Consider the following 26,203-nt stretch of genomic DNA (forward strand, 5'->3'; position numbering starts at 1 on the left):
TAGAATTGTACCCGAAAGTTGAACAGTTATGGGCTGCAGTTCAGCACTGAAAAAACACTCCTCTGAAGTTCAAACTAAGAGGGTGAATAACACATAAGAAAAATGGAAATAACCAAATAAAGGAAACAACAATCAGTAAAAGGAAAGCTGTCAAAGCACTTTGATTGCTTTTGGCAAAGCAAGAAACCAGTTCTTTTTATCTCTTTTTATGTATGACTAACACTCACCCGAGTCCTAGTGTTACAAAGCAGTTAAATTGATTCCTAATAACTTATTAAAGTGACAAGACCCCTGCAATCAAAAGTGAAGGCCAAATCATGTCGCATTGCCTAAAGAGATCTAACGTACCTACTCTTACTAGTTGTGTTCTTAGATTTCAAACTTAAATTTGTTTCGTATTTTCTGAAGTTCCTATGGGAAAAAAAAAGTAAAGCAGAAAACAATAAAAGCTGTTTTCACTATTTCATATAGAAACTTTTGAAAATATATAACTAAGGGAAAATGGAAGACAAATTTTCTCAAACTAAATAGCCTCTAATTTTGAGTTTCATGTATGAGATGGGTTAATGTGGTTGAAAATGTCCTTCCATGCATTGTTTCCATGACATTTGACATCGAATTCAGTACGCGGAACTGACAAATTGTTTGAAATGTGGACGCATTTCATCCCACAAATTGTAAAAGGACAGCTTATGATGCCTATCACTTTGGAATCTTAGCTTTATCCCAACTTTTGAAATCATGATTCAAGAGTGTACCAATATAGGTACCAAAAACAAAATACTCACAATTTAGACAAGGAAAAACAACAAAAATTAACCAGTAAATTTTCCAATTAAGTTTGTCAGTTTCTGATGATTAATGAAAAAGATAGGTATGTATGTACTATATACTACCACTATCCAACAAGAAGAAAGAGACACCGGATTGAGATATATACAAGAGTTGAGTGAGTTTGCCATAGTCTGCTTCAGTTTTAAAGGAATGGGACAAAGGGTACCAAAGGGAGTTCCATAGAAAGTGATGAGGATATTTTGGGGTATTGAGGAAAAAAAAAATTGACCCTTCAAACGTTACTTTGGATGCCAATTCCATGTAAACTTTTTCACGCAAAACAATGGTGCTTGAAGATAATTTCTTACTCTTCCTACATTTCTTCTTTCACTATAGTGTGCAGTAAGCACCCAACTCATCATAAACAAAAAGGACACAAAACCATTACAAATTTGAACCATCAAGTGATTCATTCCTTGCTATCCAATAACATAACATGATGATGACAACAAGTATAGAATCTCTTATACACATCCTCTCATGTTTAAATCATTGGTACATGATCATGCTTTCAATTTCATTGCAACAATGTGAAGAAAGACTTCACTGATATCAAACAAACTCTGAAGCCTTAGAAATCCAAAATAATCCTTTGCAAATGGACAAAAACAAAACCCAGAAAAAGGGGAAAAGAAAAAGTTTAAAGAAAAAATGTGAAAGCCATAAACCATGGTTGGTAACAATACTTTTTCTTTCCCTGTTCATTCTTGTGGATCTTCTTTCTCCTACTACAGAATTTACCTGTTTGAAATGGGATTTGGACCACTGGGGACTTCATGAACACTGGCATTGAAGATCCTGTTCGGAGATTGAGAGTGCTCTCTCTTTGGAACATGAACGCTGCATTTTTCCGTTTGTCCTACTGCCATATCCTTGGAATTTTGTTCACTGTCTTCCCTTGCTGAAGCAACAACCTTGGTGTTGCTCTTCTTGGCACCCTCTTTGCTTGATGTTGAAGGAGAAAAACTATGTTCTAGCATGGCCATAGTGAAGTGAGAAAGTAGGAGCAAGGAGATGAAGAGGACCATGTAAGTGGAGAAGGAAGATGTTGTATCAGCAGCCATGCAAAACAAAGTGGCTTATGAAGATCACCCAAGAATCATGGCTAGCTAGAAGGGTGAGCAACAACAGCAAAGTGAAAGGGATATGTGAAATGTGAATATGCAAATATGGTGAAAAACTTTTTGGAGCTCAAGGTGACAGAGAAGGTAGATAATTGTTGAAGGTAGTGGGGGATATATAATGAAAAAGAAGTTTAGGTACATATAAAAGAGAGAAAGAGAAAGTCTCCTGAATATATATAAAAAGGGAAAGCAGGGATTCATGAAAATTTCTGCATGGTCATATTCAACTTCTTTGTGATGAGTGCCAATGTGATTGCAACTATGGTATTGCTATGATGGCATCCAAATCTAAAGTAAACATACACCACACACAGGTGGCAGCACACAGCAAGTGCCAAGTGGCATATAAACACAGATGCTATTTTTTTTACTATAACAGCATTTGTTTTCCCGGCCATAACTTTAACCTTTTCGTTTAAACTATCACTCCTGTTTTAAGTACTAATTACCTTATCAAACTCAAGTGTCAATTAAAACCTACTTTCATGAAAGAGAGAAGAGTAACATTTCCAACAATTTCAAGTATTTTAGTGATGATGAGAGAGGTAAGTAGGATGAAGAGCAAGTACAAGTACAAATTAGAAATTGTTGGAAGAAGAACAGAGAAATAGCAATAAGCATTGAAAATTGTAATTGATCTTACTTTCCTCCTCATCTTGTTCAGTGAGGACTTCAGTGTTGTTGCCAAGCTTTGCCATGGATTCTGAACTGGTGCTTGGAAATGTAGGGCGCAGCATCTAATGCAAAAACAGTAGAAGTGCTTGTTTTATTTTATTTTTTACTTTTCTCTGGGGAACATTCATGAAATCTTTTTATAATCATTTAAGTAGAAGTCGGTTTTTTTTTTCAAATTGGAGTGGCTTTTGAACGACAAATTATAAAATACTGTTGTTTGATCACGTAATTACAAATTAGGGTAAATTAGGGTCATGTCGGACCGATTTCTAGCGACTTTACAGGTGAAGTCGTTAATGAGAACAAATAAAAAAAATCAAAGTTGTTAAGAGTCCTAACGGTTCCTCTTTCCTAAGTTCAAAAGAAGTTGTCATGAATTCTAGCAACATTCAGCTGTAATAGGTGAAGTCCTGACAACTTCCTCTTTATCAAATTATAGAAGTTGCCATGATACATGGTGACTTCACTTTTTCACATAAATCGGTATCAACAATCATTATTGACGACTTCTGATTAGATGTCGTTCTGGATCCAGCCAACTTCGTCCAATTTTATAACTTTTTGGTCAGGCAACCCTCTTTTGTAATTTCTAAAAAAAATTGACCCACATATGAAAATTAACAATAGAATTCATTATTATTTTTTTTATAATGATATATACTATTTTAACCTACCTTAAAGTAAGTCTTCAAATAAGTTTTATTAATGATGCGAAGTAATTTTAGTTTTAGTAAATAGACTAACCAATATAAAAATACTCATAGTAAATACCTCTTCTTCTTCTTCTTGTTAACTCTTTCAATTACATAAATTAAAGACAAAGTTGTTTTCTCTTAATTAGAATCGTGACAATATATTTTGACACCGAACCTACCATACTAAATTTGATAAGACACCCTTACAAATTATTACAAAAACTTATAGCACACAATTCAATCATCTTGTTTATATTTTTCATCTATTTTCACAATACTAAACATAAAAACTAAAAGTGTCAATATAATATGATGTTAAAACTCAGGTTTATCTTTTATTTTTCTAATCAAAATATTTAGAAATATCAATCAAATTAAAAGTATTAGTCTATAAAATGATTACATTTTATTTAAAATTAAAATTTTATATTTACAATATTAGTTTCATCTTAATTATATATAATTATATAATTTTTTGACGATGATGAGTATGAAGACAAATGATGATGAATTTTTGAATTGTATTTTATTAATATCATTCACAAATTAATTATTAATTTTTGAATTGTATTTTATTAATTTCATACTTTGAATTAGTATATTACATAATTAATTTATATTATTTTACGGTTTATAACTTATTTAATTAAATATGTCAAATAATTCTTTTTAAAATTACCAACATTTGTCATTATCATTAGTTTATTGAAAATGATACTATACTAATTAATATTAAAGATTCATTTATTAATTTAATATTTAAAATCATATATTATATTATTAACTGCACATAAATTTTATTTTAAATTTGTATTAGCAATTGTGTTTATATATATATATATATATATATCAATTTTCAGTTAACAAATGCTCTTATTAATATTTTAAATAATTACATTAAATTTTAATTTTATTATTTTATATTGTTATGTATTTGAATTAATAGAATTAATTATTAATATTAATAATATTTAAATTTTCTTAAGAATAGAATTATTCATTAATTTAATATTTAATATTAATATTAATTATCAGTATTAATTTTTAAAAAGAAAAACTTTCACAGAATATTTTTTAATAATCTTAAAACTTTTAACAATTAAATAAATAAATTTAAATTTTAACGTTTTTATTTTAAAATATTGAATATTAATTAAGAACAAAAACTGAAAAACACATACAGAAATCAACTCATTTGGAAAATCAAAACAAAATTAAATATGCATCTTTCATATTTCAGATCCCTGATGTTCATGCGGGAACAAATAAGAGATATTAGGGAATACAAATAATGTCTTACTTCAATCCTTGACCTCTCGATTCGGCTCCTTCTTGACTTGTACAGGTTACCTCCTAACGTGGTTCGGACCCTTAGGGGGTTACCTGCGGAGAGGGCTCCAACGATCAAGTCAGCAAAAAGGCTCTTCAGAAGTTAAATCTTAGATTAGGAAATTAATGAAAGCGTACCTCTTAATTGCTGGGGTCCACACGTATTTATAGAGTTATTAATTATGTCTCCCATTCTTATGGGTTGGTCCCTCCTAGCTGTGCTGGGCCAAGTCCAAGTCCTGTGTTAGCGTGTTGATACTAGGGGCCTTGTTTGTGATATTCTAAGTTTAGAGTTAGTAAGTACTTGTTATGCATTGTCCTTTATAGTAGGCGGCTTGGGTCGCTGTGTGATCTTGCCTGACTAGTTTACTCATGTACTATTTATTTGTGGGGCTATACCTAGGCGGTTTTGGCCGTGTAGTTATCTAATCTACCTAGGTATAGTACATCAATCCCCCAGCCTTTGTCGAGACAAATGTCTCGTCAAAGGTTTGGAAGTTTATGAGTCTTGTGTAAGTAACGAGTCGTGTTATCAGTTGTGGTTTCTGTCTGCTACGTTGGATTTTGACGATGCAGGTTACCGTGACCATGCGTCCCTTGGTTCGTGTAGTTCCTGGCAAGAAATTTTTCTTGTTGGTGGGGTATGGTATGGTAGTCCCCAGTCTTTAAGTGTTAGGAATAGTGTTAAGACTATGGTAAAAGCAACGATGGTAGGTGAAGGGGTGTCAGGTGTCAAGAGTTCAATTAGAGGGATTTGCGCTGCCATTTTGAGTGTTGTGACGCTTCGCTTCGTTGTGACGCTTCATATGATCGTTGTTTTGGGCGGGAAAAGTTGTAGCGAGTAAGATGTTGGCTATAAATACAATCGCTAAGGTAGATTTGTTCACCTTGGCTCATTTGCAAGAAGTTGAAGTAATTCATGTGCGTGAGATTTGTATGATACATCTCTTGTTTTTGTCGTCATCTTGTTATTCCGAAAAGGTATGTCTAGTGCTAGTGGTAGTGTGTCTTCATCTAGTATGGGTAGTGGGAGTGAACATACAAGGGAAGGGATGAGTAGTCGGTCAAGGAGTGAGGTTAGCGGTTGGTTGGTGGGTGAGGGAAGGATCCCCATGGAGGTGACCACGAAGACAAGAGAGGATCCACCAGAGGAGATAGCGGAGATCAGCTTGCCGGCGATGGCCAGATACGGGTGGGTGGCTGAGGATGTGCGGACACAACATTCTTTGTTCAGATGGTCGCAATTGTTGAAGTCTTGGCTGAATTGCATTCCTATCTTCGAGAGGGATGTCCTGAGGGACATTGTGGCCTTGGAGAGAGTAAGCGCCATCGACTATGTGTGTCATGGCCAAGAAGGGGCTTCTGAGAAATTTTTCTATATGTACATGTGGCACTTCTCACAATTATACGTGAGGTTTCCGTTTGAAGACTTCACAATGGGAGTGCTACGTTCGCTGAACGTTGCCCCTACTCAGCTGCATCCGAACAACTGGTCATATCTTCAAGCTTTTTGGGTGTTGTGCCAGTCTTTATATCTACAGCCATCTCCACAATCATTTCTATATTTCTACGATACTCGGCCCAAGAGTCCAACAACATGGCTGTCGCTAATAAGCCGACCAGGAATAAGCAGGCTGGAGGCGTTTACGCAGTCATTTAAGCATTTTAAAGATGGTTTCTTCTAGGTGGTGGTGAAGGAGCCTGAGTGTTCATACTTCTATAATGATGATGGGAGCACTAAGTTCCCATTCAGCTGGACCGACAACCCTTGGCGGTATAAGGATATGAAAAGGAGAAGTTGTCGCTGGCGGATAAAGAGGTGGTGGAGACCCTGATGAAATTTAACGATAAGATGCCCACTAAGGGCTTATTTAGTGTTTATTATTCCATACATCCAATTGTTGATATAGAAGGTATCTTTTTGTGTTTTAAGTGCTATGTTGTGTTTGAGTTGACTAAATGGTGTTTGACTGCTACTATAGGTCATATGGCTCAGCTTGGTAAGAAGAACTTGAGCATGTTCCCAACTCTTCGCAAAGAGAAGGTGGCGAAGGCAAAGAGTGCTGGGAATACTAAAGTTCCTAATCTGCAGGATCCACTGGTGGAGGTGCACGTTCATGGGGATCGAAGAAAAAGGCAGAAGTACCCGCTAAGTAAGGCAGAGGTAAAGATGTGAAGAGGGTGAGGACTACCTTGTTGGGTCCGGGATCCTCGTCTGGTGTGAACAAGCCCGAGGCCGGGTTGATAGAGTTGTCAGAGACTACCGTTCGACGCGACATTGATATTAATTTGTTGGAGTCTTTGGTTAACTCTATTAACAATACGGAACCGAATGCTATTGTGAAGGCAAAGCTCAAGTTTAGTAGCAAGGCTTTGATATTAGGGCGCAGGGTTGGAAGCTTCTATCAAAGGGAGCTAAAGGAGGGTAGTCGGTCCAGGGTGGAGGAGCTTAAAGAGGAGCTGAAGGGTCAGGCTGATAAACATGCTGAAGAGAAAACCGCCTGGAAGAAAGAAAGGGAAGAATGGATGGGAGAGAAGAAGAGGTTGGGGTCTTGGAGGGTGAGATGTTTAGACTCCGAGAAAAACCTTAATGCGAAGATCGTGGATATTGAGACTGACTTTGATGAATTGAAGGAAAAACATGACGGTCTGGAGAGCAAACTCGAAGACCTGAAGGGTCAGATAATCCAGGAGCATATCAATGGCTTCCAAAAGGGGTTAAGGCAAGTTGCCTTCTTCCACAAGGATATAGATGTGTCGGACGCCATGTTCGATGTAAATAAGGACGTGGTTGGAGGGCAGCTTGTCAATGAAGCGGATTCTAGCTTAGAGGAAAAGGCAGAGAAGGTGGCGGAGGAAGCTGTGGTGAACACTGAAGAGGTGGCGGCTGAGGGAGGGAACCTGAACAACATATAGATTTAAGCTTTGTGGTTTTTTAATATTTGATTCATCTTTTATTAGCCTAAGTCTGTAATAACTCGTACAATATTTTTTCTTTCTTTTAATATGATGGATGTTTTCGTGTTTATTTATTGGGTGAATGTTTCATATGCTTACCGTTTTGTGTGATGCCGCTAGGTTATGTTATAGGTGTGCGTTATCGGTTAATTATGTTGGTTTGGTTATGGTTGTAGTTGCATGATGTTGGTATGATAGACTGTATACTTTATCGATATGGTTTTTATCTTTTTCAAGGATTTGGGAGAAAGACATAATAGTTTTAGTATGCGACCTATACCGTCTATTGGTGGGGAGGTTTTTTCAGAAAATGTCTTAGCGATGGTTAGCGGAATCGTATAGCTGTTAACTAAATAATTGGTGTTCGACCCAGGTTGCTTACTTGTGGTAAGTGGTGGGGAACTTAAGAAGATAAACTGAGTAATTAGTGTTCGACCCATGCCGCTTACTTGTGGTAAGTGGTGGGGAACTTAAGAAGATAAACTGAGTAATTAGTGTTCGACTCAGGCTGCTTACTTGTGGTAAGTGGTGGAGAACTTTAAGAAAATGAACTGATTAATTAGTGTTTGACCTAGGCCGCCTACTTATGGTAAGTGGTAGGGAACTTAAGAAAATGAACATGTATATCTGTTGAATATAGGTTAAAGAACCCTTTATTTTATTCATCAAGTTTGGGGTGCCTCGTTAAAAACTCCCTGACCAAAACCCTCATTAGGGAAAAAATGCCAGGTGAGAAAAAAGAGTACACCTAGGGTTACAAGTATTCATTACATTGATCAAGCTAACTAAAGTAAAACTTTAGGTGAGATACATTCCACGTATTCGGTATCTCTTCTCCTGATAGCAGCTCAAGTTTGTAGGCGCCTCCTCCTGCATCTTCTCGTATTCAATATGGGCCCTCCTAGTTGGCTGAGAACTTGCCGTCCTTTTTCCTCGCATTACTGGCCATTCTCCAAACTAGGTCTCCTTTATTGAACGTTCATGGGCATAAGTTTGAGTTGTATTTCCTGGCCGCTCTCTCTTTTATCGCTATGTTCCGGATTTGTACTTTTTCTTGTAACTCGGTTAACAGTTCTAGGAGGGTACACATATTATGTTGGTTCTGGTTAGGATCATATACTTGATGGCGTAAGGAAGATTCACCAATTTCAACCGGTATCATTGCTTTCGCGCCGTAAACCAGGCTAAAAGGGGATTCACTGGTGGCGGATTAGGGGGTGCACCTTGTAAGACCCGTAGAATTTAATTAATTAATTAATAAATATGGGAGGGGAAATAATTATGACATTTAATTATGGTTGGTATGACGTGGAAAAGTGCTAGCTCATGTGGTTGAGAGCACTTTAATTGTGTGAGAGGACTTGGGTTTAAGTCCTATGTATGCCTTTTTTGTTGTTATTCGTTGTTATTTTTAATATGTGATAATCATGGGGTGAAATAGTATGACAGTTGAATTATGATTGTTTGCATGAAATATAAATTAGCATGATGGCTTGATAGTGATTTGGGAATTGCAGGGTTGTGAGTTCAAGTCTTGGAGAACTTACATTAAGCTTTATTTTTTTGGTGTTTTGGATTTGGGTTGAATATGAAAGGGTTGGGAAGGAACCCTAGTGGTATGGCAGCTGTGAGGTGGCTGGAAAGGAGCCATAATGGTTGGTAAATGATAATAAACTCCATTCAATAGGTAATTTTCGTTTTAAAGCATTGGCATAGTTTTTAGGGCACCTTTAAAAGGCTATAGTGAGGTAGAGAGAAGGGTTTGGCAATCTGGAAATTTGACTTACAGAGAGAGCACGAAAATTGTGGAATTTGGTGAGGTTTGGGAGAGATTGAGAGGCTGAAAAGAGAGGAACCAAGGAGGGCTAGTGTGCGAAGGAGAACTATCCAAAGTTTCAAGGGTTAAAGCTTAGAAGGAGAACCAGGTTAGGGGAGCTTTCTACGTTAATTTTGATTGTTTGGCCTGAATTGTATGAAAATACTATGTAATTTAAGCATGTTCTATGTCTGTATCATGGTTTTGCTGAATTCTGGAATCTTTCCAGAAATCGCCTGGCGGGCTATACTTAGCCGCCAGGCGGCTCATCCATTTGAACATGTATTGTGGGGTTTCTGGGTACAGCGCCTAGCGGTGAATGCCTGTACCGCCAGGCGGCTCAAGGTTTGTGAGCATTCTAGATCTTTACTGATAAACTGCCCGACGGTGATGAATTTCCGCCAGGCGACGCGGGACTGAGTTTTGGTTTTTGTCGTTCTGGGTGTTATAACGTGATTCTGATCGGAGGGAAATCATGGGGTGGTGAGTTAGGGATGATGTAACGTCGTATTTTATTGAGATTCAGTATAATTAGTAGATGATATTGATGAAACAATGTGAATATGATTTTAGGGTTATGGTTGAGAATTTTTAGATGAATCAGTGTTGATAGCGAATTGGTGTAACCACATTGTGAATTATTAGAGTTAAAGTTAGAGGGTGGTGTCACGATTAAGTATTCGAGGGTGAAGGTAATTCTGGAATACAAAGAGAGGTGCTGGAGAATGAAAGATGGATCGCATAGCTGTTGTGAAATTCTGGGAATCTGCCACATTTACTTGGACCGCCTGGCGGCACGGGCTTTGCCGCCAGGCGCCATCACAGAAGTTGGTGTTTTCACAGGTTGCGATTGTTGCTAACTATACTGGGTGGAGGGATCCATCTTCATACTACTGAAGCAGTGGAAAGGGGTAATAGGATGGAAGAAAGAATGATAATAAATCAGAGTTAGTGTCGATAATTAAGTATTGAGAAGAGAAAGGAAATTTTGGTGTAGTTGAGGGAGGATTCTAACGTGAGTGTGGAACCTATGTTCTAGACCAGTACAAAGTTAGTGGATGTATACGATGACGAGAGACAAGTTAAATTTTATGAATTTCAGTAATTGCCAAATAGTAGGAAGTGTGTGAATCCTAAGTAAGGAGGTTGTAAAGTAATGTTGTAAGTAGGGGGAAATCGGGACTTGAAGGGAAGTAAATGATAGAGTTCCTAGAGGTAGTAGTTGCAGGGGCACATTGAGTATTGGGTTAGTTGAACTTGCGTATGCCTAATTCGATAAATCAGTTTACACTTGTACACAGATGTGAGGGGGCTTCATCTGTCTGAGAACGTAATTGCGCAAAACCTTTATGATGAACTTGAACTAAAATCACGTAAAACCAGTAAAGGTATATTACTGGTACGACGCCTAGCGGTGGGGTTGTACCCGCCAGGCGATAGTGAGGAAACAGTGGGATAATGGTGCAGGAGGCGCCTGGCGACAGGAAGTCTCTACTAGGCGACAGCGAGAAAATACGTGACATATGAATCAGCGTTCGCTTGGCGGCAAAGGGAGTCCCGTCGGGCGGTGGTGGCAAAATTTGATGGTTCTGGAGGCGCTTAGCGCCTGGCGGCACGTGTTCCCCGCCAAGCGGTCTGGAAGCTAGCAGCGCCTGGCGGCACGTGTCCCCCGCCAGGCGATTTATACTGCTGCAGCTTTGGGTTTTGATTATGAATTTGTGATCTACAGTGCGTCTAGTGATGCTTTAAGGGTGAGATTGCTGGTGTTCCTTGAGTTGTGGCTCGGAACGTATCCCATGAGTTGTGGCTCGGGATAGGGGTTAAGCACGTGGTATTCATTGAGTTGTGGCTCGGAATAACATCTCTTGAGTTGTGGCTCGGGATGGCGGATGAACACGAGGAACCCTTGAGTTGTGGCTCGGGTTGGCGAGTGTCACCGGCGTGAGTGTGCTGGTTGTGACCAGTACGGATGGGTCCAGAGAGATTGCCCTCCTCAGTTGTTGGCTGACGAATTTGGTAGTCTTGGGACGATACGGACTATGTTCGTATACGGGAACTCTACCTGGCGTTGCGGTGTATGATCCGTAGCATGTTTTCCCGCACGTGCTCTATCGGTTGTGGCCGATAGGTATGGCATCAAGTCACCTTGAAGTAATCCTTAGTCGTTGTAGAACACGAATAATCCGATTGGGGGTTAGATGGTCGGGATTAAAAGAAGGGGGCAATGTGAGATGTTTATGTTATGTACACTCTCTTGTGTTTATATGCTTATATTTCTGCAACTTGACATATGTGATTTATTTGTTAAGCTCACCCTATCTGCGTGTGTGTGGCGATGATTGTGTACGCATTACACGGGAGCAGATTCTGTTGATGCAGGTGGCTCAAGTGACGTTTAGTCGCGGAGAGGGGTAGACTTGGGGAAATGCTTATGTTTTCTTTATTGCCTTTGAAAACAGTTGTAAACCCTGATGGGTAATTTTATAACGTTATGGTTTTGGTATTTCATAGACTTTATTCGATGGTTTAATAAAGTTTTAAATTTTCCCGCGTTTTGGGAAAATGAGGTATTATTAAATGCGTGTGGTTTTAATTTATTTCTTTTATTTATTTATAAATCAATAATATCCTAACGGGATGTTACACACCTATAGGCCCATAATACTTCCAGCAGGTCCTCTGGCCAGTGGCCCTTCACACCATCTAAACGTTTTCGCAGTTCGACCAATATGACCTTATTGGCGGCTTCAACTTGTCCATTGGTTTGCGGATGCTCTATGGAGCTGGTGATGTGTTTTATGCCTAGGCCGGTGTAGAATTTGGTGAGCTCCTTATCAATGAATTGCCGGCCATTATCGGTTATGATAGTATGTGGTTCTCCATAGCGGCATATGATGTCCTTCCACACAAACTGTTGGACTTGTTGTGCTGTGATTGTGGCCAATGGCTTAGCTTCTATCCAGTTCGTAAAATAGTCGATGCCGATAATGAGGAACTTCACTTGTCCTTTCCCCAGGGTAAAGAGTCCCAAGATGTCCATTCCCCACTTTGCGAACAGCCATGGGGAGAGTATGGAATGTAACTATTCCTGTTTTTGGTGAATGAGGTTGCCATGTTTCTGGCATGGTATGCATTTCTTGACAAAGGCTTGACAATCTACCTCCATGGTTGGCCAAAAGTAGTCGACTCTGAGTATTCTGGTTGTCATGGTCTGTGCGCCTAAATGGTAGTTGCATATTCCTTCATGCATTTCTCTAATTATGTATTCGACCTACTCTTTTGTGACACATTTAAGCAATGGTTGCCCATATCCGCGCTTGTACAGTTCGTCACCTACCATTGTGTATCGTGCCGCTTTTGTCAGCCATCCTTTGTCGATATTGGGTGGAAGGTTGCCGATTTTGAGGTACTGGATGTATGAGGTTGTCTAATTATCGGCATGGCCTAGGTTGAGGTAGATGTTTATTATGGATGATGCAGATAACGTCTGTTATAGGAGGGATTTATGCCTGCCTTTGAGTTTAGTGCTTGCGAGTTTTGAGTCTAATTATTCGCTCGTACGTTTTCACCTCTTGGGATATGTTGGATATGTACTTGGTCGAATTCGGATTGTATGACGTTGCGGACCAGGTGGTAGTATTGGAGGAGTGTTGCGTCCTTTATTTGAAATTCGTTGTTGAGGTGGTCGACGGTGAGCTTGGAATCTCTCTTACATATGAGGGTTCGTATACCGACTTCGCGTGCCAGTGATAGTCCTGCAAGGATGGCTTCGTATTCGGCTTGGTTGTTGGAAGTTTTGAAGGCAAAATGTAAAGATTTTTCAATGAGGATATGGTTGGGACCTTCTAGGACAACACCTGCGCCCCTTGGATTAGAGGAACCATCAACGTATAGTGTCCATTGGTCTTCCTCGAGGGTGTGTTGGAGGTCGTTCACGAAGTCAAGTAAGCACTGGGCTTTGATGGGGCCGTGCGGTTCATAATGAATGTTGAATTCGGAGAGTTCCACCGCACAAGATGACATTCATCCAGCGAGGTTGAGTTTTTGGAGGATTTTCTGAATGTGGTAGTCGGTCTTGACGATGATATGATGGTTTTGGAAGTATGGACGTAGTCGTCTTGCCGCGTGTACCAAGGAGAGAGCTAGTTTTTCTACCATTTGCTATCTGGTCTCAGGATCTTGTAGTGTTCGACTATAAAAGTATACTGGGTGCTGAACTCTAGTAGATTCTTGGATCAGGGTGGCACTAACCGTGTGGTCTGTTGCGGTGATATATACCAGGAGCGGGAGATGTATATCTGGTTTGTGGAGGATCGGTGGGGATTTTAAGGTAGTTTTAAGGTTTTGGAAGACTTTTTTGCAATCATCGTTCCAAGAGAACTTCGTGGATTTTTTTAGGAACTGGATAATGGGTTGGGTCTATTCGGCCAGTTTTGGGAGAAATCTGGATATGACGGTTAGGCGGCCTATCAGGCATTGTACCTCTTTGACATTGGTGGGGCTGCGCATTTCAATGATAGCGTTGCATTTTTCAGGGTTGGCTTCAATGCCGCGTTTTGTGAGGGACCTGAGGGCCTCTGGCGACTCCTTACCCCTCCTTTTTTGGGTAGAATCAGCCTCAATTTTCCTTCTCAACCTTGAGTTCTCTTGCCTAAGCGCTTCCATCTCGCCAGCACTGCGCTTTTTCAGGTCAGCAAGCTCTTGTTGCATTTTGGCTTGGCCTTTAAGGATGGTGACCAAGTTCGGGGTGGTGCTTGCAGGCATAGAAGAGTCTGCCTCAGGGTGCTTCACGATTCCGGCTCTACTGCGGTGGAGACCATTCTCGACAGTGTTCGGATTGCTTGGTAAGATATCACTTCGTGCCCCACGATGGGCGCCAATTGTTCCTGTGGGAACAAATAAGAGATATTAGGGAACACAAATAATGCCTTACCTCAATCCTTGACCTCTCAAGTCAGGTCCTTCTTGACTTATACATGTCACCTCCTAACGTGGTCCGGACCCTTAGGGTGTTACCTGTGGAGAGGGCTCCAACGATCAAGTCAACAAAAAGGCTCTTCAGAAGTCAAATCTCAAATTAGAGAATTAATGAAAATGTACCTCTTAATTGTTGGGGTCCATGCGTATTTATAGAGTTATTAATTATGTCTCCCATTCTTGTGGGCTGGGCTCTCATAGCTGTGCTGGGCCAACGTTCGGACCCTAGTTGGGTCTGGGCCAAGCCCAAGTCCTGTGTTAGCGTGTTGATACTAGGGGCCTTGTTTGTGATATTATAAGTTTGGAGTTAGTAAATCCTTGTTATGTATTGTCCTTTACAATGGGCGGCTTGGGCCGCTATGTGATCCTGCCTAATTGGTTTACTTATGTACTATTTATTTGTGGGGCTATACCTAAGCGGTTTTGGCCGCATCGTTATCTTATCTTCCTAGGTATAATACACCTGACAAACCATTTTCTATCGTCAAGCTTCAAATGTAATTAGAATTATTTCTGTAAATAAATATGGCATGCATGGGATTTTCAAAATATATATTTGGAAAGAAATAAACTTGATATTTATACATTTGACAGTATAAGGACATTTTGAAGGTTGGAGATATTCAATTATGACTCTTGTATTCAGTATGCCAAAGAGTAGCTAACTTCTTCATTTTAACTATTTGTTTTAGAATATTATTTATTTATTTTTGAACAATAGTATTTTAAGATATTAAGATAAGAATAAAGTACTTATTTTTCAAAAGTTATAACTTTCAAAATTAAAATTTAATCTATTTATATGCATATATAACATACACATCAATTACTCGGGTCTATCGTGAACCGAAGTCATAGGTTCACAACATTTTTAATTTATTAAAAAATTCGCAGAGCCTTTGGCCTCGATTATGGTAAGAACTGAAGCCATAGACTACCTTTTTGCTTCGGTTTTGGTAAGAACCGAGGCCTATTCTACTGTTTTTTAAAATACATTTTTTGTTTTATTGTCATTCCAACATTTAAACCTACATATTATTTTTTTCAGAAACCAGCACAAACCATAACAGAATAATTTATGAAACATCCACAATCCAAATACATTTGAAAGATAATTGGAATATCCACAATCCAAATACATATATCCTAATCAATACTATTTTACATCTGAATTATGAATTTTGCACATGCTATCCTATCAAACTTTATGGATTTCGCAGGAATTGGCGCAGGACTCTTGAATGTCTGCAAAATAAGACATTAACCTAAGTTAGTATTTAGAAAGACAACTTTAGTATACCAAGCTTTAGTATATTGCAAAGTATTTGTTTTAATTCAAATATATATAATGTTTCCCAATTAGTTGTAATACGAGCACGCACAATGATTGTCATCCATTGCAGTATATAGTAACCGCACTCATATGAACTGGTTTGTCTATTACACTACATTAGATCAACAACATTAAAATTAATCAAGAAAGAAAATCAAATCAAACAATTATAAATATATGGATAGAAATATCAAACCTGGAGGGAACACCATGCAAGACATCTTGCCTTAGTCGTTGATCTCCCTAACAACATGTTATGTCCAACAATTGAACTATGATAAATGTAATAAGTTAGGATACTTTTATATAACATGTCATATTCATAAGATTGACATTGAGGTTTCTTACCAATCTATCACTTGTCTAAGATGGTTAGAGGGAGGGTGGTGCAAAGAGCAAAACCACACAACAAGGTTCTCCCTAAGGGAAACCATAAGTAACTGCCAATGACGCTTGAAAAAAAAATTCATTGTTATGCATTATTATGACAGATTATATTCAGATGTTAACAAAAATGACTTACCTAGCAACATAAGGGACAAAATAAATTTTTTTTCCTCGTTGATAGCATTTGGTCATATATGCTTGGGTGTCATCAAACTTGTTGCCTTCATGAGTGAGTTAGGAGTCTACAAACCCATATAGATCATTCAGCCCCATAGTTTCAGTGACACTAGACAAATACCTAAACATAAAATTGATTTGATATAAGTAAATAGATAAATATATCAAATAACTATATATAATGACTGAAAGACTTACATAATCCATAACTGAATAATGGTTATATTTAGTTCCTTTTGTCCCCGTGCAAGCTCCAAGACATCTTGGGAATGCAAGTAAAGTGGGATCTCAAGGTCTCTCCAAAAAATGTTAGAATCCCAAGGAACCTGCATCGGCTTATCATCTATGATTTTTGCAAGTTGGAGTAATGCACCAAGAGGATCGTCGAAAGAGAGAAGAATCTTCTTTGTTTGAGGATTTTCCTATATTGATGCAATTTCAGTTAAACTGGAAAATAATTTAAGTTCGAATATAAAAAAATGTAAACTTAAAAATTTAGTATATGGTGGGTTTGAGAGTCTATACCGGGGGTCAAAATCAACCAAATCTCTAGGCCAAGTGAGGAAACATTGGAATGCCTATGCCACAATATATACCTCATCTGTTGACACAGGAACTAAAGCAAACGGCACGGGAACCTCCTCTACCATGACCTTAACCTCATCCTCTGATAACTCCATGCCATGAAGAACTGTGGCTGCCTCAAATACCATCCCAAATATATAGTTGACATAGATGAGTGTCGTCCATGTCATCCCCGGGTGGAGATGAACAACTCCCATTTCCGCTTCTACTTGTTAGAGTAAATGATTTATTAATGTTATTCAATTATTTTATTAAATATCATTTATTCAATTCATAACTTATAGAAAAAAAGATTTACCCGTGGGAGGCACAAATGGGTCTAGTTCTGGTGGAGGATCCACTGGCGAACGAATGCCATAATTATCAAATTGGCGCATAAGTTATTCTCTCACCCTCATAGTGATTCTTTCCGTCAGTCTTTCTTCATAATCAGCACTATGACTGCATGAAGACTAACGAGAGGAGGAACCAAAAAATTGGCGTATGCCGACTCTTGATCCAGCACTATACACACGTCCAGGGTGCTTAGGCCATCCAATTACAGCAACAAGTATGTCATGACGACGTTTTGGAGTGAATCTTTCTTGGGAGCTCTGCTCAACCAACGAATTCTGCAATGTAACAAAAAAGTTATAAAAATCATATAATAAAACACAAATGAGTTATTTAGTGAAGAATTGTATCTTACAATTTTCTCAAAGATTTCTCGTGCAGATTCAGAAGTGTAGTTGCCTTATGTGCGTAGACGGACTAACTTCCACTTTTGATGATATGGTGGTGGTGAAGGAGGCTCAATATCTTCACCCTCAGAAGGTGGGGGCCCAAATTTTTTCTTTTCTCACATTATATTTTCTTCAAGTTTTCTATACCCATCACGAGACAATATGTGCGGGTTTTATTTTGAGCACTTATGCTTTGAGCCTTTTTTTTCTTTTCCTGTAACATATCAAAACCCACTTTATGAATTAGTTCAAATTGTGCATAATTATCAATTGTGCAATTGATGATTTGAAATAAACATACCTACCATCCCTTAGATGTCCGAAGCTCAAGAAATTGACGCCATGTGTCTTCATCAATCCAAGTGTATTTCAACAATGGATTTTCCTTCTTTTTAGATTCAAAGACATACCTAGAAGTCAATTTGGTCTTAAAACCATGAAATTTCTCAGCCACCGATGACAAAAGTTTGTGTTTAAGCGTCGCCACATTTTGAATATCAAATGTTAGCTATAATATAGAAAATGTCATCAATAATATTTAACATATTATCAAAAAAATCAAAGTATAACGTTAATGACATTAATATTAGTTACCAATAAATCATGCCATATCATGTTCCAATCATTTTCAGGACATGATCAAAAGATGTAGTAAGGATTGATATTCTCTCTTGTGCCAACATTCTTAAATAGCTTTTGAAGAAGTCTGCATAACAAACTTTAGGAATTCCAGTGTCGATATTAATATCAACAAGTGTTTTTTGACCATTAGCTTTTCTACTTAAGAGCTTTCTCAACCTAGTGGCTCCTTTGGTGGGTCTCTTAGTAGGGTCTCCATCCTCTGATGAACTATGATGTTCAACCATATATTTGTGAAATGAAAACATCACAAAACATTAATACGCAACATATAAAATCACATATAAAACATTATTTAACAAAACAAATCAATTTTAACAAGAACACGAAATTCACACATAAAGTTATTGATTGGTCATATGTATATTCCTTCATCGTGATCTTTTCGAATTGCGTGTACAACATCAACAAGAGGGATTTCATCAACATTTATCGTTCTTCTAAATGAGTGGGTGACAACAATATTAAGATCACTTAGATTCTCTTCATTAGGATCAATTTGTTTTTTTTTCATGAAGAGCGACAAACCAATGTTCAGACGCATGATCTTTAATATAGAAAATCTGAGATGCTTGTTGTGCCATGATAAATGGTTTGTCTCAATAACCCACCGTTCGAAAATCAACTAGAGTCATTCCTAATTCATCCATTTTGACACCACTCTTATTGTCAACCCACTTACATTTGAACAGTGGAATACTAAACATGGTATAATCAATCTCCCATATCTCTTGTATTACACCATAGTATGTCATTGATCCAAATACAGGATTTTGATATTTAGATGTAGAAAATTTTAGTAATTCAACTTCAAGACTGACTCCACTATTTTGTATTATGCTTTTATCATCTAGAGACTTCGTATAGAATGTGCAATTATTAATTTCATAACTTGTGCAACAGATGACATCAAATTTCAACCCATTTGCTAACCACATCAAAGTCTTAGAACATTATGGATCTTTTAAAACCTTAGGTTTAAACCAAGGCATGAATGTTCTATTATGCTCCATCAAATGTCATTTCTCTGATTGTCTTGGATTGTTCTCTTTCACAATCATTTTGTGTGCAGATAAGTAAGACATTACCTCATTTGTGTTGTTTAATATGTATAGGTGTGCTTGCAACAACTCTTTGAGATCTTTGCTAACCATACTCACACTTCGGATGTTATTACTTATAGAACACTTGTTCAACCATGATGTTTGGGGAACTCCTATCAGTTTTGCTTTTGCTATGTAATCTAAACAAAACTCGACACTTTCTTCAGCAATATACCTTTCGATCATTGAAGCTTCTGGACGATATTGATTTTTCACATACCCTTTCAAAATCTTCATGTAACGTTCAATGAGATACATCCATCTTAAGTATACTGGTCCACAAAACTTGATTTATCTTACTAAATAAACAAGTAAATGTACCATGATGTCAAAAAAAGATGGAGGGAAAAACATCTCTAGTTGACACAAGATGATAACAATCTCAGCTTAAAGTTAATCTAACTTTAAAGGATCAATGACTTTGGTACAAATTGAAGAGAAGAATGCACACAAACGTGTTATATTTTGTCTAACATTTTTGGGTAAAATTCTAGGAATAGCTACAGGTAACAATTGTTGCATTAAGATGTGGCGATCGTGAGACTTTAGGCCAACAAGCTTCAAGTCTTGCATGGACACTAAACTCTGAATATTTGAAGAGTATCCTTGAGGTACCTTGACACTCTTTAAACATAAGCAAAAACTTATCTTCTCTTGTCTGGACATATTGTAACATGCAGGGGGCAAATAAGTACACCTACCAACCTCCCTTGGTGCCAAGTCTTCTCAGATCTTCATTTCAACCAAATTTAAACGAGCATTTACTCCATCTTTTGTCTTTCCCTGAATGTTAAGTAGTGTACCAATCAAGCTATCATACACATTTTTTTCTACATGCATGACATCTATGCAATGTCTAACTTGTAACTTTGACCAATATGGAAGATAAAAAAATATTGCTTTTTTCTTCCAAGTGCTCGATGCAGATGACTTCTTGGATGTTTTCCCAAATACATGATGTACTTTATAACTTTTTCATGAATTTGAAGGTCAGTTAATGGAATTGGTGTTTCGTCATTCTCTTGATGTCCATTGAATGCTTTCTTTAACCTTCGATAAGGATGATTAGCTTGCAAAAACCTTCAATGGCGCAGATACACGGTCTTCCTTCCATTTTTCAACTGATGAGATGCAGTGTTTTCTTCACATATAAGACATGCTTTATAACCCTTGACATTGTACCCCGACAAAATACCATAAGTTGGAAAGTCATTAATGGTGCAAAATAACATTGCATGCATCATGAAAGTTTCAGAAGCAAAAACATCAAATACTTCAACACCATCAACCCACAACAACTTCATGTCTTCAACTAGGGGATTGAGATATATATCTATGTCATTTCTAGGCTGCTTTGGACCATATATTATCATAGACAACATCATATATTTTCTCTTCATGCAGAGTTTAGGAGATAAGTTGTAAATGAATAATATAACATGCCAACAACTATGGTTTGTACTTAAATTACCAAATGGATTCATTCCATCGGTAGCTAAGCCAAAACGAATATTTCTACATTATTCACCAAACTTGGGAAATTCTTGATCAATATTTTTCTATTGCATTGAATCAGCTGGATGACGAAGCAGTCCATCACATCTTCTCTTAGTTGCATGCCATCTAAGGTTTTTAGAGTTTGGGCACGATTAGAAGGTACTAAACTACTTTAAAAGCAGATCCTTCATTCTCTATTTGACCACTATCTTCACTATTTCTTTTCTGCTTGTACCGTGACGACCCACACTAGGACATGCATGTATCCTTTTATACTCCATACCCATCGAACAAAGAATTTTCTTGGCGTCATAGTTTCGAGTGGGTAGAGTATTTCCCCCGGGAAGCATTTCATTCAAGAGCATGAGCAATTTTGTGAAGCTTTTATCTGTTTAACCATTGGTTGCTTTCAAATTCATAAGTCTTAAAAATGTTGATAATCGCGTGAACGTAGTTGAACCGACATACAACGGAGTTTCCGCATCAACAAACACAGTCTCATACATATGCGCTTGTGCAAAAGCTTATGCGCCAACATCCCGTATCATGTCCTCCATATTGTCTTCTTCTACTCGCTCTTCACATCGCTCTTCCCGTTGCTCTTTCATGGTGGAATCGACATCATGTTCAATTCGAGAAATAGTTGGAAAGTCTATTAATTCGTCGTGTCATGTCCATATTGTATAACTTCTAAGGAAATCATCACAAGTAAGATGTTCCCTAACTTGAGTTGCATTCAATTTTCTCCCATTCAAACAGTTGACACAAGGACATCTGAACTTGACCTCATCATCACTTCTACCCTCATAATGTTGCACAAATTTTATAAATTCTTCTACTCCATTCTCATACTCATCGTTGATACGTGGTAAATTAATCCATTCTCGATCCATAGGTATATATACTAAAATTGCGTGAACAATTTCAGTAATCTTTGAATCAATGCTCACGTCTTAGTGAATGTGTGCCCTATCTCATTTAAGAAGATTCACTTTCTTTATTTTATTGGTACATATTACTTTTAAAATACATATCTTAAATTTCATGAAATTTTACTAGCATTTCGCATTGGCTTTCAGGATACACGAGATGAAAGTGATTATCAACCACAATCAAATATGCACCCGAAGATCAATACAAAACATTGTTGACAAATATTCATGATTTTTAAGATATGTGTTTTAAAATATATATGCACTAATAAACTACTAGAAAGTGATTAATCTTCTTAAACTGTCCAATCGGATAATTTAAGATTCAATACATTTAAATTATTAGTATTGTATCCCCTTATATTAATTTTAAAAAAATGTAGCTTCTTCAAAATGAAAACTCGAGGACAATACATAATTTTCGTATTGAATCTCAAATGGGAAACTAAGGCTAACTCACACTATAAGAAAAGCAAACAACATATTTAAACAAATAATTAATCACATATATAAAATATAAAACTATTACATGACAAACTACAAAATCATAGGAAAATATTGGAATTAGAACCTAGGAGCATAAAAAGCGAATGACAATGGAAGATGATGCAATGCAACGTGTTCGAGAGCTTCAAGAGACAATAAAAAACATAAGAGAAGGTCATAAGTAAGAAAAAAAAAGCAAAAACAACCAAAAACCTTAACAAAATATATTACCTATTTAATTATAGTGTTGTTACAATGTTCTTAAATTCAGACTAATGCTCTAAATTTCAGATGCAATGCTCTTAAATTCAGACCCAATTCTCTCACAAAATTACTCAAAACACTCCAAACAATTTCAATCCCAATGCAAATCAATACTCGCAATAACCGAAATTTAAAATTAATATATACAAAATGGAAAATAAAACAAAAACGCGTTGGAACCTTACCTTGGAGGAACGACGACACGACAGTTGCCGGAAAATGGAGAAGGAGGTGCACGAAATGGAGGTGTAGCGAACCAATAGAGGCGACACGATAATGGCCGGAGTAACGTGGTGGCAAGGACTATGGAGGTTCAAGTTGTAGAGAGAGATACAAGAGAATGAATGGCAGACAAAAATGGAGAGCGACGAAATGGAGATGCAACGAACAACTGGAGGCAACGCGACGGTGGCAGGAGCAACATGGTGGAAGCACGGTGGAGGCGTAGGTTGTAGAGAGAGAGAGACAAGAAATGCAGAGCGCGGGGAAGATGAGCCCTAAATAAACTCTATGATGGCTTTTGGCACTGGTCTCCATCCACCCGAGGCCAAATATCTAACGACTAGTGGTAGTTTTGGCTTCAGGTCTCTATATTTTGGCACTGGTGTCCATCCACCCGAGGCCAAATATCTAACGACTAGTGGCAGTTTTGGCTTCAGGTCTGTAACTGAGGCATATGATGGCTTTTGGCATCGATTTTTAATGAACTGAAGCAGAACACCCCTTTTTGCTTTGGGTATATGATGAACCGAGGCATAAAAGTTGGCTGGAATTGTAAAAATGTCACCGCACCATTATATGCTTCGGTTCCTTGTTAATCGAGGCATATAAGCCGAGTTAAAAAAGTACAATCTACACTAGTGATATTTTCATCTTTGAATGCTAAGAAGATTTTTCGCATTCAAGTCATAAAATTTTTTATCTTAATCGCACTTTCACGAGTAAGTATGACTCAAAAATATTGACGAGGTCTAAAGGAAATTTGTAAGAGATATTTTTATCATGATTTTATTCAAAAATTATTTTTTGAGGCTTTTTTTGAGATCTAAAATAATTATTACTAAAATAAAATTTTTAATAAATAAGCAACTTCAACATTTTAAGATTAATAACTTATCCGATGGAGCAATATGTTGAGAAGCCACGAGAATGCAATAACATTATACAAGGCTCTTCTGTATAATACATTTTTTAACATATATCTTATGTACTCTCTCTTTTCTCTTTCACGTGCCTTTTTTCTTTTCTATAATTCCAATATCTCTATTTTCTGCATTGTCTTTATTTGTTAACTTTAACATTCTCCAACTTAATTATCATGCAACCACCTATTAGTTGCTTGAACACACAAAATTGTAAAATGCATTTCCTTTCATCCATTTATTCCACCGTACCAAAAATAAAATCGTCCAATATACATTAAAATTGTATCAATATAAAAAGGGGTTTATTAATATTTTACATTCATAATGTTAAACTAACCATAATAAAATATTAATGTTAGATGGCCAAACACGTAAGAATCCATATTAATAATTAATAAATAGTAAGATGTGGAAGTGGTTGATTTTATTATTTGATGTTGTTAGTTTTCAAATGGTGATTTTAGCCAAGAAGGGGGGGAGGGGGTTTGAATTGGCTTTATAAAACTTTTTCAAAAGTTTAAACCACTTTTCAATTGAATCTAATGGACTGGAAAGTTTGGATGTAAATGCAGCAGACCAGTACACTTTTAGTCGATTAAAATATAAATCAGCAGACTAATTTGATCTTGAAGCTATGAAACAGTCGATTAAAAAGACAAATCAGTCGGCTAAAATACTGGAGAATTATGCAGAATGCAGAATTCGCAAATTCAACTCAAACAACAATCTTTTACATAGAAGACTTATTTCAAATAGTATTTATGACAAGTATAAAGCCTCAAATTATACAAAAACGCATTAAATCACACCAAAGAACAAATTTCTTGGTTTTCTTGAGTTTTCAAAGAGTTTCAAAGAGAGTGAGATGAGGGAAAGATAGATGCACAACTGTTTTTAAACTGGTTCACTCAATCACGGAGCTACATCCAGTTTACCAGGACAACCTGAGCCCGATTTTCACTATATTCAAAATTTTTACAAATCACACACCAAGATTACACTTTTGAATAAAGACACGCACAAGATTTTTGACTCACACAAAAATATAGACACACACCCTGCAAGAATCAGACTTACAGACTTGAAATCACATCACGCAAACCAACCATAGGCACAAAAACATTCAAACCTGATGGTGGCTGTCCCTAGCCAACCATACATGTGTTCTTCAAGCTACTCACAAGCCAAAATGCCTCCAAAACAAACCAAGATCAACCATGATATTCAAAAGATGAGTTGCAGCTGTGTATTGCAGAGAGAGGGGGGTTTCCAAAGAAGAATGACAAAGTTTCATGCAAAAAAACTCAGATTCACACCTTTGCTCGCGAAAACACAACTTAGTCTGGTTTAAGTGAAAACAGTCAATTGAATTTTCCATACAGTCAGCTGATTTCACTTGAGTTAAGTGAAAAAATCAGTCAATTGAAAAATAATTCAATTGACTGAATGCATTCAATTGAAAAAACTCTCTTTCACGTGCTTTTTATTTTTATTTTTTATAGTTAAAGTAATACTTCTATTTCTTGTATTGCATTGTCTTCATTAGTTAACTTTAACATTCTCAAACTTCATTATCATGCATAGTGGCAGATCTTGACCAACAATGTTGGGCGGACCAAAATATACGTTCAAAATTTATACATTTAATTATTGTCACTAATACAATAAAAATGAATACATAATTTAGTATAACGATAACTAAAAAGGAAATAAGACTAAAAATGAATATCTAGCAAAGCTGAATTTATCCTGTTTTCATTTTCACGGGTAACTTCAATTTTATCACTTTTAAAAAATGAATTTATTCTTTTATTCTTCATCAATATACCTATTTAAAAAAAAGACTAAAAAAAAACTTATCATAATCAAATAAAAAATTGAGAGACGTAAATAGCAAAAGAAAATTTGATAATAATCAAACCACACTTAAAATCCAGTTATAAAAAACACACAGTATAATATTTTTTCTTCTATGTTCATAAAAAAAATTATTAATATACAAGATGCTTATTAAATAAATTATTAAACTAATATTTCACTATCAAGTGAGACAAGAGAGAATTACCTTCTTTATTTCTTTGAGAATGTAACACAACAACTGAGATATGAGAGCAGAAATAATAAATATTTTTCTCTTCAGAAACAAAAGAAAATAGGTGAGAATGGGAGATGAGAACAATTTGTGAGAAACTCAAGTCATATAATGGAACTACAATTAAAATCCGGTTATAAAAAAACACACAATACAATACTTTTTCTACCATGTTCATAAAATAACAAATCAATATAAAAGATACCTATTACATAAATTATTAAACTAATATTTCAGTATAAAGTAGATGAAAAAATTACCTTCTTCTTTTCTTTCTCGAGAATGGAAGAGAACGAGGAGATATAAGAGCAAAAAAATAGATTTTTTTTTCTTTTCAGAAATGTTCCTGCAGAAAAAAATGAAAAAAGTAAGAGATGTTAGGGAACACTAGTAATGCCTTACCCCAATCCTTGACCTCTCAAATTGGCTTCTT

At 36.8% G+C, this 26,203-nt stretch overlaps 1 protein-coding gene across 1 annotated transcript; it reads right to left on the reverse strand.

The window, feature by feature from the left end:
• Nucleotides 1-1,571: 1,571 nt before the first annotated feature.
• On the reverse strand, nt 1,572-1,898 carry LOC114175086 (CLAVATA3/ESR (CLE)-related protein TDIF-like). The gene has a single exon (XM_028059844.1). It carries the CDS (start codon nt 1,896-1,898, stop codon nt 1,572-1,574), a length of 327 nt encoding a protein of 108 aa, XP_027915645.1.
• Nucleotides 1,899-26,203: the final 24,305 nt, after the last annotated feature.

This window comes from Vigna unguiculata, chromosome 3, assembly GCF_004118075.2.
Source record: "Vigna unguiculata cultivar IT97K-499-35 chromosome 3, ASM411807v1, whole genome shotgun sequence".
Classification (NCBI taxonomy): domain Eukaryota; kingdom Viridiplantae; phylum Streptophyta; class Magnoliopsida; order Fabales; family Fabaceae; genus Vigna; species Vigna unguiculata.

Bases quoted from the DNA above. Each gene is read 5' to 3' on its own strand.
- LOC114175086 (XM_028059844.1), bottom strand. From the start codon at position 1,898: ATGGCTGCTGATACAACATCTTCCTTCTCCACTTACATGGTCCTCTTC.